A 13,359-nucleotide genomic window follows, 5' to 3' on the forward strand; every position below is an offset into this window, starting at 1 on the left:
ACCATTCTGATAGATTCAGTATAGGTAGCTTCCTATTTTGTAATGTAGGAATGGATGATATCCATCCTCATCCCGGTTCTAACACATCACAAATGCAACCTTCATCTGTGTTCTCCATATATGTGCATTCAGCATTTCCCCTGTTCGAGTCTTGTATTCGTGCCAGTGTGACTCGAATCTGTTTTAAGAAAATCTGCTGAGAACATGGAATCTATTGGAATGGAGGAGGAGAAAACATGTCATCTCAGGTTACTTTAATTGTGAGTGTAGAAGCCATTCTACAGCCAACTTTAATTGTGAAAGTAGAAGCCAACATCTCTCTCCTGCCCTCCCTCCCTCCCTCTCTCCCTCCCTCCTCTGTCTGTCTGTCCGCCCGCCCGCCCATCCATCCATCCATCCATCCATCCATCCATCCATCCATCCATCCATCCATTCATCCTTCTTATCAATCTGATTCATATGATTGCCCATATGAATGAGAAGACATGGTTTTGGTTTTAGTTTTATTGTTCTTCTTGTTGTGAGTCATCCACAATTGTACTTTATTATGGGGCGCTTCTTGATACTTTATGTGTTTTGTTCTTTGTTTTGGGCTTTTCAAAGAACAGAATCAATAAAAGGGAGAGTGTCATATATTTTCATGTGTCATTCACCAGAGGGAGCAATCTGCAATTTCGAAGTGTCTCTGGAGGGAGGCAACCAAAAGATATGATTAAATCCTGAAACAACAAACCACACACACCCCTAAATATCCAGATTTGACCTCTCTGACTTCTTCCTCCACACTTGTTACTTCATTGCAAATCAATCAGGTCAGGTCATGATGTTTCTAGAGCAGTTATCATGTGTCTGATTGCTTTCCTAATAAATTATCAGAGCAATTGTATAGTTGTTTGTTTATAACTAAGCCATATTCAGTGCAGGAAAACCAGATCTGTTGCTACAATTGAGTTATAAACATCTGGAACTTCGAGGTTGGGATATATATATATCTCCACAGTAAAGGGAAACTAATTTAAAGTGAACATATCTAAGATTTTGTGAAGACTGGCTTTGTTTGCTCCTTAAAGCTACTTATGTATACCATGTATTTTTAGGTATAAGTACCAGTGGGAGTAACAGAGTAAATTTGAAGCAAAAAAAGAAATGCAGATAGGAATTTCCTGTCTTGTCTATTTGCTGAAGTACACACAGCAAATTCCTGTGTGTAATCTTTTCATTTTGAATTTATTCTGTTGCTCCCTCTTGTGACTTGTGCATGAAAATACACCACACTCTCTTTTATGAATTTCATAGCTTGAAAAGCCCAAAGCAAGGAATAAAGCTTATAAAAATTAAGATAGAACACCCTTAAACAACACCAAACCACATTAACCCCAAACCAACCCAAACTCAAAAAGTACAAAAATAAAAATACAGCAAATAAGTTATATCTTGTTTTAAAACTTTCAATATTTTAAATAATGAATTCAAATGTGACTTATGAGAATAGATGGCTGCTCTTTTCATTCTTGCATTAAGCACAACATGAAGTGGAAGTGATTGACTTGGAATGAAATTGCAAAGGAATTTGGGGAAAACTTCAGCCGTATGAATTTCCATTAATGTGAAAGCAACTTTTCTAGGTTTTTTTTTTTTTTTAGGTGGGAGGGGAATCAGAAAATAATCTTGTCCCAAATTGTCTCTGCCCTGGTCAATAATTACACTCTGCAGCATATAAACTGCCGTGTATAGCTGTAAACACAAACAATGTCTGTGAAAGAAGCCAATACAGAGAAGAATATTGACTTCAGTTTAATTAACAACACTGTCAAGACTTTACATATGTATAAACAGAATACCCCCACTGTGTTCATTTCCTCCAAATTCCAAGGCCTACCACAGAAAAAACTTCACAGATTTTCAGAACCCAGACTAAGCTGAATTTAAACTCTATACAAATTCAAAGTTTGAAAAATTGTAAAAATTTTAAGTATTTCTTCAGTGACATTTTGAGCCTAGAATATTGCACCTTTTCACAATATTCTAATTTTCTGAGATTGTGGATTTGGGGTTTTCATGAGCTGTAAGCCATAATCATCATAATTATGACAAATCACGGCTTGAACTGTCTTGCTTTGCATGTAATGAGTCTACCTCATATATTAGTTTCACCTTTTAAGTTGCATTAATGAAATAAATGAACTTTTGCACGATATTCTAATTTTTTGAGTTTCACCTGTATGTGCAAGGACAATCTTCACCTTTAAGCATTATGTGAAATTTAAAAGGTATCTGGACCCAGCTTCCTGGCATTGTAGCACCTGCTGCTTCTGCCACCAAGTAAGCCCAACAAGTCTGAGCTCAGAAGTTAAGAAGGGTCAGGCTTGGTAGTACTTAGATGGAAGTACTTAGATGGACTTAGACCTCCAAATTATACCAATATTGCAGACTAGAAGTCATCCCAGAGGAAGTCAATCTGCATGATTGTTCAAGAAACTGCAAACATGTCCATGCAATTATGAAGTATATCAAGGTAAAATGTATCAAGCTTGACCTGAAGTAGACTTTTAAAAACTTTATCAAGGCTCAATAAAAAAGAGTGCGGGGACATTTCTTCAACTTATGTGGGAGGTTACCTACATGGCTTTGTACAGTATAGCTATAGTTTAAATAAGCACCGAAGTTACAGATGCCCCATACAATATATTCATCTGTAAGTTTGAGCCTTGTGGTTGCACACTGTGACCAAGAGCCAATTGTTGGTTGTAGTTCTGAATAAACTTATTTGTCATCTATGCCAGGGGTCACCAACCATTCGGACTTCAGGGATTACTAAATTCATAATTTTAAATCCCACAGACCACTAATATGAATTTTAAAAAAAGATAAATAGTATTCAGTGCAATATTAAAAATGCAAATATTCTTTCTGAAGACCACCAAAATTTTCACCAACCACCAGTTGGTGACCACTGATCTATGCCTTTGACCCCAGTGTTCAGAATTACTTCTTAAGAATGTGCTGGTGCATGTTTTAGTGTACACAGAAAGCCTTGTCATTTTTTAGGATGATTTGCATGTACTGTCTTCCTAAAAATGTGCTTTTTATATGCTTTCTTCTCTCAAATACTTATTTTAATTTTTCCCAAATACTATCCTGAATGTGAAGTCAATGTTATTGTTAGTTGCAAAGTCATGTCCGACCCATCATGACCCCATGGGCAACGTTCTTCCAGGCCTTCCTGTCCTCTACTATCCTCTGGAGTCCATTTAAGCTCATGCCTACTGCTTCAGTGACTCCATCCAGCCACCTCATCCTCTGTCATCCCCTTCTTCTCTTGCCCTCAATCGTTCCCAGCACTAGGCTCTTCTCCAGTGAGTCCTTTCTTCTCGTTAGGTGAAATCAATACGGGTAACTATTTTCAGCTTTTTCACAAAAGCAGCTGATCCATGATTTGTCCACTGGAGGGAGCCATTGTATAACTGAAAAAGAAATAAGCATACCATTTAACCAGGATTAAAAAAAAACATTCCGAAGGGTAGTAGCTAGCCAAGGGGTTAAGGACCCTTGTGTTAAAAGTTTTCAAAGCTATTTCAACCGCAACCTCATTTTGCTGTTGGATGCTCAGATGATGGGCAGTGTAGTTTAAATGCCAGTAAGTTTATTTTCCAAAATGGAAGGGGAATCTGATTAGGATAAAATTAGGACATTAATTGATATGAAAATTAGATTAATCAATGTGATGGTACAAGATCCATAGAATCTTCTTTATAGCTCTTTATAGAAGATGCTTGGTATTGTTTGGCTCCTTTAATGACAAAAGCCTCTTTCTCTTCTTCTTTCCAGCAATGCTGCTCCTGGAGAAAAACAGAGTAGAATCCAGGTAAGAAACAGAAATCAAGCAAATGTTTATGCCAATCTACTGAAAAGAAAATCCTGTTAAAATAAATGGTGTTCTTCTGCAAATATAGATTTTAGCTTTATCCCAGTTATGTATCACAGTCCTTAGCATACACTGGATTTCAGTTCCATAATTTTGATTAATAGAACCCATATTTGCTGACAAAATGGAAACATAATTTCAGTGCTGCTACTCTTAATTTATTAAACTTGCCAACTCTTGACAATTTCCAAGGAATGCGGCTCTATGTGCTTTATGGGTGTGAATAAATCCCACTGAAAAAAAAATTATGATTAGTATAATAATTTTCAGTATAATAATTTATCTTAGTTTTGGGAATTATGCTATTATTACTAAGTTAACTGAGTTAATTGATGTCACTGTTGGTCATTCAGAAATTCATGCACTATATCCCCAAATTGGGATATTAATCATCTCCAGAAAGAAAACGATTATTCTCAATCTTGCCCTTTAAACAGGAATCCAGACAACTAGAAAGTAGCAAAGAATGATAATTTGCACTCTCTACTGCCAGCCAATGATTATCCGCATTATTGGAGGCCAGATTTGATAGCTGTACTCCTTAGTACTGTACTTATTTTATTTTCAGGTATTTATTATTCAGTGGGTTTGATGAAAATGAGGATGATTGCTTTGCCTCCACCCACTACTCTCTTTTAATGCATTTTCCTCCTAATAATGCTTTTTTTAATGTAGCTATTGGCATAACCACAGGCCTGTCCATCTGCCTTCTTCGGCAAATGTTTCCTACAGGCCATATCAGTGGTGGGAATCAATTTTTTTTTACTACCAATTCTGTGGGTGTGGCTCAGTGGGCATAGCAGGGGAAGGTTACTGCAAAATCCCCATTTCCTCCCAATCAGCTGGGACTCAGGAGGCAGAGAATAGAGGGGGCGTGGCCAGTCAGAGGTGGTATTTACTGGTTCTCTGAACTACTCAAAATTTCCACTATGGATTCTCCAGAACTGGTCAGAACCTGCTGAATTTCACCTCTGAGCCAGATGATCCAGGGCTTTTCTTCACTGTCTTTCTTTTATGGCAGGATCCCCAAAGGTGCTGCCTAGCCTTCCATGCCTGGGATCTCCATCTTGATCGCAACATGGCTTCCGATGACATGGCAGACAGCCCTAACAAGACCAGTTCCAGGTAAGCCTGAAGCTTGTTTGGGGAGGCCTTGGCCTGAATAAAAAGATAAAAAATATTTTACCACATATACTGTAAGTGGAGACTACCGCCCAAGGATGCAGTCAAGACCTTATGGATCCTTCTGTGATAGAATATAGTGAGGAAATGTCCTAGAGGTGCTTTTTTCAAGAGGCAACTGGACTTTCTGGTTTCGTTTTTCCTTTGAAGACGTTTCACTTCTCATCCAAGAGGTTTCTTCAGCTCTGGCTGGATGGTGGGGAATGGAAGGATTTTTTGCTCCTTGCAGACAGCTGGTCATTTGCATTCCTTTAGAGAGCCATTGAGGCCACCTGGAGGTTTATCTGTGTCCTCAGGGTCACCAGCAAAAGGGTGTGGAGTCAACCTGGAACGGTTGAAAGGACTGTGTTGTAGATTGGAGATAGATGATGTCCATTTGCACTATTCAGGTGACCCTGAGGACACAGATAAACCTCCAAGTGACCCCAACGATTCAAAAAATAATGCAAATGACCAGCTGTCTGCAAGGAGTATAAATCCTTCCATTCTTCACCATCCAGTCAGAGCTGAAGAAGCTTCTTGGATGAGAAGTGAAATGTCTTCAAAGAAAAAAAAAAGTCCAGTTGCTTCTTGAAAAAAGCACCTTTGGGACAACGATGACCTGGATGACTGAAAATCTCCACAGGCCTTTTGTGAGGAGGTGGATCCCCCAAGAAGGGCCGGGGCTGCATTCCAGGAGAATAAGGGACACTCAATCCAGATATTTGGTGTGAGAGAAAGAGAGTGAAGACAGCCCCTCCCTAACAGTATCAAAGTGAATGGTAGATGCAGTTAGTAGTGCTTAGTCTGGCAAGACTGATGACAGGCCCCAAAATCACCACTTAATTCTTCCAAACTGAGTTATTTACTGTTTCCAGACTTATGAACTGAATCTTGCCAAACTAAGCTCTCCACTATGTGCATTTACCATATATTCCAAGAACTATTAGGGAGGGACTGTCTTCACCCTCTTTCTCTCACATCAAATATTGGACTGAGATGTGTTCTGACCCCCCTCTTTGCTCGTTCAGAAATGACAGCCACACACAGCTTGCAAAGGAATGTCTTTATCAGTCCCGGCTTTTGCTGGCTACGAGCCCAAAATAAACATAGATAAATTCTCTGGCAAAAAGTTAAACAGCAAATGCAAAAACAAACTCTCACAGCAAACCAGGTTTACATAAAGCAAATCACTTATCCAAGTGCTTCTTTGAATCATGAACACGAACTAGAACAGGAACGGAACTAACGAACGAATGACGTTGACTTCTGCAACTAAGGCGTGGCACCATCAGTCTTTTATCCACAGGAGGAGATCCTTAACGAGCCCCAGCTGCTTGTTATCTGCTCCTGTGAGCATCCTGAAACCACTCCCAGGAGATTTCTGTGTCACTCTGATAGTAGCTCCAAAGGCTCCTACCGAGCCACAACAGAGATGTGTCTCTTATTCCCTTGGAACGCACCCCCCCCTCTCCATGGCATCTGCTTCCTTCCTCACTACATTCCATCACTTCATCTTTGACAAGCATATCTCACAACCTATTGTAAGGATACAATTAAGCAAAATAAAGCTTCTATAAGACCACCAATGTGGTGTAGAGGTTGAGGTGTTGGTATAGGACTGGGGAGAATCTGATTCAAGTCCAATCTCAGCTGTGAAGCTTAATTGGTGACTTTGGGAAAGTCATGCCTTTCCAGGTGGAATAAGTTCTGGGGGTTCTTGTTGTGGAGATAAACTGAAGGAAAGAGCACTATAGACACTGAAATAAAAAAAACCGCCAATGATTAATCATTCCCTGAATTCAGCTTCTCGCCGTCATCTCCCTTTTAGCATTTCAGAAGTGCTGGACCTCTGTCAGATTGATGCTGAGACCATCCTTGGCAACTTGGGATTCACAGAAGAATTAGCCCAGGCTGCCACTTGGATTCCTGATCGGTTCTTCTCTGTTCCATCCCAAGCGGAGGGCATAAATTTCCCTCTCTTTCTAAGAGCTCAAATCCAGCGGATCGAGATGGAGGATCCTTGCTTGATGTTAGTAAGTAAGTGTCTCCTTCACGACGGGAGGTTCTGAAAGTGGCCTCTCTGAAGGTGAGAAGACCTCTCTTTTTTGGCAGTAACAGGCCATTGTTCAATGGCAAAACATCGACTTTGCATGAAAAGGGTCTTGGGTTTGATCTCTCTCAACCGGGGGTGGGCTGCTCCAGGTTTGCCTGAGTTCGGATGATCCTATAGCGAAGATTCTCCGCAGTTTGGCGAACCCCCAAATTCCACTCCTGACTGGCCCTGTCCACCCCTCCCCTCCCAGGAGTCTCCATGTGGCCCATTTTGGATGCCAGGTAAGTGCAGGGCCTGTGCGGGGGCTAGGAGAGGGCAAAAAACAGGCCTCCCAGAGGCTCCGGAAGGCAGGAAATGGGCCTGTTTCCGGCCTCCAGAGGCTGGGGGAGGTCGTTTTCGCCCTCCTGGAGGCTCGAGAGAAAGCCTCTGGAGGCTGGGAAAGGCAAAAAAGTCCCCCCCCCTGGTGGTGCAGGAAGCTGACTAGGCCACACCCACCCTGGCCACACCCACTCAGCAACCAGGCAGAGAAACCGTTGCTGAAATTTTTGAAGCCCATCCCTGCTCTCAACCCTGGAGATGATCAAGGGGCAGTAGGTTAACAATTCAGGAACAGGGTGGGAAATCTATGGTTGATCAGATATTGAGGAAGTACTACTCCCAATAACTCCAATCAGTGCAGCCTATATAGCATGGGAAGCTGGAAGCTGTGGTTCAACAACATGGGGAAGGTTATGTGTTTCCCACCTTTGAATAAAACAATAAGCATGCATAGGGTTTAACCCTAATTTTAAAATGATCATCCCCAGACGTATCTCTGTGCCTCCCATTCTGCACTTATAACCATAGGTAGTCCTTGACCTACGACCAAATTGAATTATTGTTGAGTGAGATATTTGTGAAGTGCATTTTTCCTCATTTTACGTCCTTTCTTGTCACAGTTGTTAAGTGAATCACTGCAGTTGGTAAGTTAGCAATCCGGTTGTTAAGTGAATCTGACTTTCCCATTGACTTCACTTGTTAGAAGTTTGCCAAAAGGCATGACATGACCCTCAGGATCCTGTAATTGCCATAAATATTGCCAGTTGTGATTTATATAATCTTGAAGTTGCATATGGAATGAAAAACACACAGGCTATTATTTTTGGGGGGTCACACATACTGTACTATGGGATCTGCCTGTGTGGTGCATACACAAACAGAGGTCTATTCACTCAGGTACAAAAACCATTTTTATTTTTTAAACACATTTATATGGCCACCCAACTCACACCCAGTGAATCCAGAAATGCAGCGGAGGTGGAAATCAGATGTTGTCTGATTCTTTAATTTGCCTAAACCATCCAAGGTGGACTATTAAATTAGCTATTTTATTAGCATTGTTTAAATAAGAGTGCAATGTTCAAATATTTGTGATCATATCAGTATGTTTGCTCCCAACTGGAAATGCAAAGTCTTGCCTGCAAATATGTGAAATCTGAAAGCTCAAGAAGTAGTTAGTGCTTTTTCAATCTGAATAGGGTTTCCCCCCCCCCCCCTCTGACGCATCTCCCTGCTCCTTTTTCAGGTCGGTTCAGAGATGTCCAGATTGTGGGTGAAACAGCTGATGATTGCTTCTGCCTCTATTCATATATATCTAAGACACCATTGCAGGAGTTCTCACCTGACTACTTGTTCTGGGCCTTTCCAGAAATCCCGGATTCCTGGAATATTCCTTCCCAGCCAGAGTCTTCATCTCCTCTCCATGCCCTGCAAAAAGCTATGCGCTTGTGTACCTCATCCCAGAAAGAATGGTCCCCAGGAGCATTCAGTGTGCAGTCTCCTGTGAATTGTGTGGAACAGCAAATGTGGGAAGTGATACAAAAGGGTCCCAAAGGTCGATTTCCATTTAACATGGAAGATTTGGAAAATGAAACTCAAGCAGTGCCCGTGAAGGATTCAGTTTGTCACAGTAGAAAGAGCAGAAGGGTAGCTACTTCAAGGTCCGCCTTCATAGAGACACCTCGGGTGATTTCTCCCTGTAGCTTCTATGAAACTCCATGTTATTCTTGGAAAAATGCAGAAATATCCTTGCCAGGATGGGTTTCTTTACACTTTGGTGAGACAAGAAAGAAGACGTTGGACAACGTTGACCCCCAATGGTTATGCCATTTTGGACATCATTCTTCTCCAGAGGCTACCTCTCCAGATGAAACCAGTGAAGATTCTGATGAAGAGTAACTCACTGGGAAGAGAAGAGGACTGTATGGACCTCTTGATAGAACTGGCATAGAAGTTAGTGCATGCACAAAAAACAGGTATCCAACATTTTCAACGGGATCTTAATTATGTACTCTTAATTGTGTGGTCTAATTCCATGCATTAAAGCTCTAGCACCATATTGGTGCTCTGAAGATTAATAGTAGAGGCCTACTTTGAACAGATAACGCGAAGATTATTTAATTGATGGTAAAGTTGTTTGTGATCATTAATTATTATTTGTATTATTACATTCAATAGCTTTTGGAGATCTGAATTCAGCACAAGTCTTTGCTGGAGGATGTGCACCTGAAGATAAGCACAATGTTACTAATCATGTTGCTGAATGTTCCACTCAAAGGGAAAAAATGCAGATATTTATACTGGTGACTTGGATACCAAACATGGGTTTAATCCAACTATATGTGAATCAGTGGTGGGATACGACCGGTACGCCCCAGTATAGGCGTACCGGTGCCTGCTAGGAGCACCAGGTACCATTCCAGTACGGTGCTCTGGAGGGCCCACCTGCCCACCCTCCTTACCTGTATTTGAGCCAATCAGAACTTACGCGCATGTGCATGGACATTTAGGATTTTAACTTGGGGGCAATGCACTTTACATGAGTATCTGAAAGCTGCAGCTGGTTCAAAATATAGCAGTGCTTGCAGTTATGTATTGTCCTTGATCAGCACATGTTACATCTCTGCTCTGCAAGCTGCATTGGTTGCCAGTATGCTGCTAGGCTCAATTCAAATGTTGGTTATGAGCCATAAAGACCTATTATGGCATGAGTTATTTGAGGAATCATCATTCTCTGGTTACATCCAACCGTTCCATCAGGACTAGCAGTAGAGACACGCGGCCGGTCCCATCTAAGAAAAAGTGTCACCTGGTGGGACCCAGCAAGAACCTTTTCTGTTGTGGCAGTCACTGTTTGGAATATCATCTTCCTGGAAATCAGAGCTGTTGGCCCTTCCTAAGACTTTGAATAGATGGATAGATAGATTAGATGGCTGGTTGGCTGGCTGGCTGGCTAGGTTAGATGGATGGATGGATGGATGGATGGATGGATGGATGGATGGATGGATGGATGGATGGATAGATAGATAGATAGATAGATAGATAGATAGATAGATAGATAGATAGATAGATAGATAGATAAATATCAAAAGCAAATGATAACTTTGGAAGAAATTTCTGCATAATAGCTGATTAATTGAGATCCTGTAGAATTGTTTTTGTAAAGGTCATGAACGCAGGGACCAGAGTGAGTACATAAAAATGATTCAGGTATTTGCAGACTTAGAAATAAATGAGAATAATGGGCCTATCTATGATTGCAGGAGGTAGAAATATGATATATTTCTATGTAGAATGAGAATTGTTTGGGCCTGGTTCATACAATACTATGTTTTTTTTGTCTTCTGAGTTTACGAGTATTGAGATTATGACAGCATGCAATTTTGATCAATATACTATGAAATATATCTTTCGTATTTTATTTATTTACCTTGCCTTATTGTATTCTTTACTCTTTCTTCTCAATTTCTTTTTCCCCGCACTTTTTACTCTTATTTATTTTTTATATTTGATTTCACTTTTATAATAAACTAAACTATTGTATAATTCTATACCTCAACAATTCAAAATTCAATCAATTGCTGGGGGCTACATTTTGCAGAGTGACCTGGGAAGAATTTGATACCTGAGGAAGTGTACATCCATACCCTTCCTGGCTTATTCAAACTGCATGGGAGGGGATGCGGGATTAACTTTTCCTTGAAAGAGAGAGTGGTCCCATCAACTCTTAAAGAGGTGCTGGTGTTCCCTCCTTTGACTTTCTATCATCTTGCGGGTAATCCCAAGGTCATAAGGCAGGGACTGGTCCTGTGTACTTTCACAGAATGTTCTGTCCTCAGCTAGATGAAATGAACTCAGAGCCCAACCTGAACTGGCCTTTGAAGAACAGGGGGAAAAAACAAAGATTAATTCAAATTAATTAATCAAGCACAAGCAGGATATGCTCCAAATAAGATATTCCTTGTTCTTTATCATATCATGCAGGCTGCCAACCACAAGGGCTAAAAGAAAAAGAAACACTTAGCAGAATCAATAAATTCAAACTGAACTATCTCAAAGAATATTAGAAAGTTGGCGTGGATGGATGGAGGTAGCCAGAGTGGCGCTGGGATTGCCCGGGGAGGTGGGGGGTGAAAGAGCAAGCTAGCGAGCGATGGAGGATCAGGCAGCCTGATCCTCCCTTCCTCGCTCCTCGCTCACTCGCTGGGCTGCCTCGCCGCTGCTCTGGCTACCTCCATCCATCCGCGCCCGGCAGCTGTGGCAACGTCATCAAGACAAAGTGGGAGTGAAGGGAGGCGAAGTGGCCTTGGTGCCCTGCCTGATCCTCCATTGCACGCTCGATCTTTTGCCTGCCCGGTCTGCCTCGGCGGAAGTCCTTTGCGGGTGGCCTGCCACGCCCCCCCCCCCCCACCTCGCACTTAGTTGCAGCTTACTTACCACCTCGGAGTCGGCAGGCAGCAATAGAGAGCCAAACATGAAAAAGGTAAGTGGGTTTAGATAGGGCTCTTACAGGTGGTTGGGGCGATTGGTGAGTCAGCCAATCAGTGAACGATGGGCAGGGCAAGCATGGTGCAGATGGGCAGGGGAGCGAGTGAATGGTGACTGGACAGGCGGGGGGAGGGAGCGAGGGGGCTGGGGTAGGTGCTTGAACCAGTTCTAAATGGCACATTAGTTTTGTGGAACCTCTTCTACCGAACCGGTTAGAACCAGCAGGAACCCACCCCTGGGTGAAATGCTACCAGTTCTGGCCGTTTCACCCGAAGCAGCGGTAACAAATGCTACTATGTACTCAAACCAGTGGTTAAAAAAAAAGCTTTAAAAAGATTTTTTTAAGTTCCAATGATCAGCTGTGTAACAATCAGCTGTGCTGCATGATCATCAGAACTTTTTTTTTATAAAATTAAGCATTTTATGCTACCTATTCCGAACCGGTAGTAAAAAAAAATGCTTTAAAAAAAGTTTTAAAAAGTTCCAACATCAGCTGTGTGACAATCAGCTGTGCCTGATTGCCTGTGAGGTTCCAGCTTGTTGCACAGGCTATTTTGTGTGAAGTCCAGCTTCTTTTACATTGTGTGTGGTCAATTGGGCAGCCACAACCACCCAGCCCCATGAACACCAAGCCATGGCCACCAACCATGCCCACAGAACCAGTACGGATTTTTTTTTAATTTCGCCACTTCCTTGATCATTTGAAGCATCCTCTCTATTTTTCCCCCTTGAACAGCTCTGCATCAACAATCAATTAAATGTAAGTATGTCAGAGTACAATGTCTTATCTCCCGGCACAATCTTCTGGGAGGTGAGATGCAAAGGGTGTATTTCTGATACTGTTTTAGAGCTTTATCCCTTTGTGTTTCTCTTTTCTTGCCTCAATTAATCAAAGGTATCCTCTAGTGCAATGGTTCTGAATCTTATCTTTACCACAGAACCCCTTTAAATACCTTTTGTGGCCATGGACTATGGTCATGGTCCACAAAGTTTTAGCTCAAGATTTAAATCATAACATTTCTTCAAGTCCTGGAGAACCATTCTCTCCCATAGTCACTTCCTCCAAAATCATCTCATCTTCCTCTCTTTCCTTACATGCTTCATGACTGTAGGTGGGTCCTTTTAAATGCATATAATCCACAGAGTGGGGCTCTAAACTGAACTGTTAGATTTGGGGTGAATTATGATATTTTAAAGCAGGGGTGTCAAACACATCCCGCATCCAGCCTGTGATATGGTGCCATCCTGGAAAATGTAAGGGGCCAGTCCGCATCACTTCAGCCCGGTCTACCCAATACAAAGAGGAAACCTCGGGCCAGCATGGATTTGGCCTGGTCTAGCCAGTGTGAAGAGGAAACATGCCAGAAGTTTGGGAACTGGCTTCAAGCTGTCCACGCCCACTCAGTCAGTC

General features: G+C 41.8%; 1 protein-coding gene across 1 annotated transcript; it reads left to right on the forward strand.

The window, feature by feature from the left end:
* Positions 1-4,988: 4,988 nt before the first annotated feature.
* Positions 4,989-9,359, forward strand: TESPA1 (thymocyte expressed, positive selection associated 1). The gene is made up of 3 exons (XM_087707896.1): positions 4,989-5,050; positions 6,918-7,126; positions 8,707-9,359. Exons 1-3 carry the CDS (start codon positions 5,004-5,006, stop codon positions 9,357-9,359), a joined length of 909 nt encoding a protein of 302 aa, XP_087564022.1. The 5' UTR covers positions 4,989-5,003.
* The last annotated feature ends 4,000 nt before the right edge of the window (positions 9,360-13,359 follow it).

The sequence above is a fragment of the Thamnophis sirtalis genome, unplaced genomic scaffold (genome assembly GCF_051295495.1).
Source record: "Thamnophis sirtalis isolate CommonGarterSnake01/CBP01778 unplaced genomic scaffold, rThaSir2_p1.2 scaffold_3, whole genome shotgun sequence".
NCBI classification, from domain to species: Eukaryota; Metazoa; Chordata; class Lepidosauria; order Squamata; family Natricidae; genus Thamnophis; species Thamnophis sirtalis.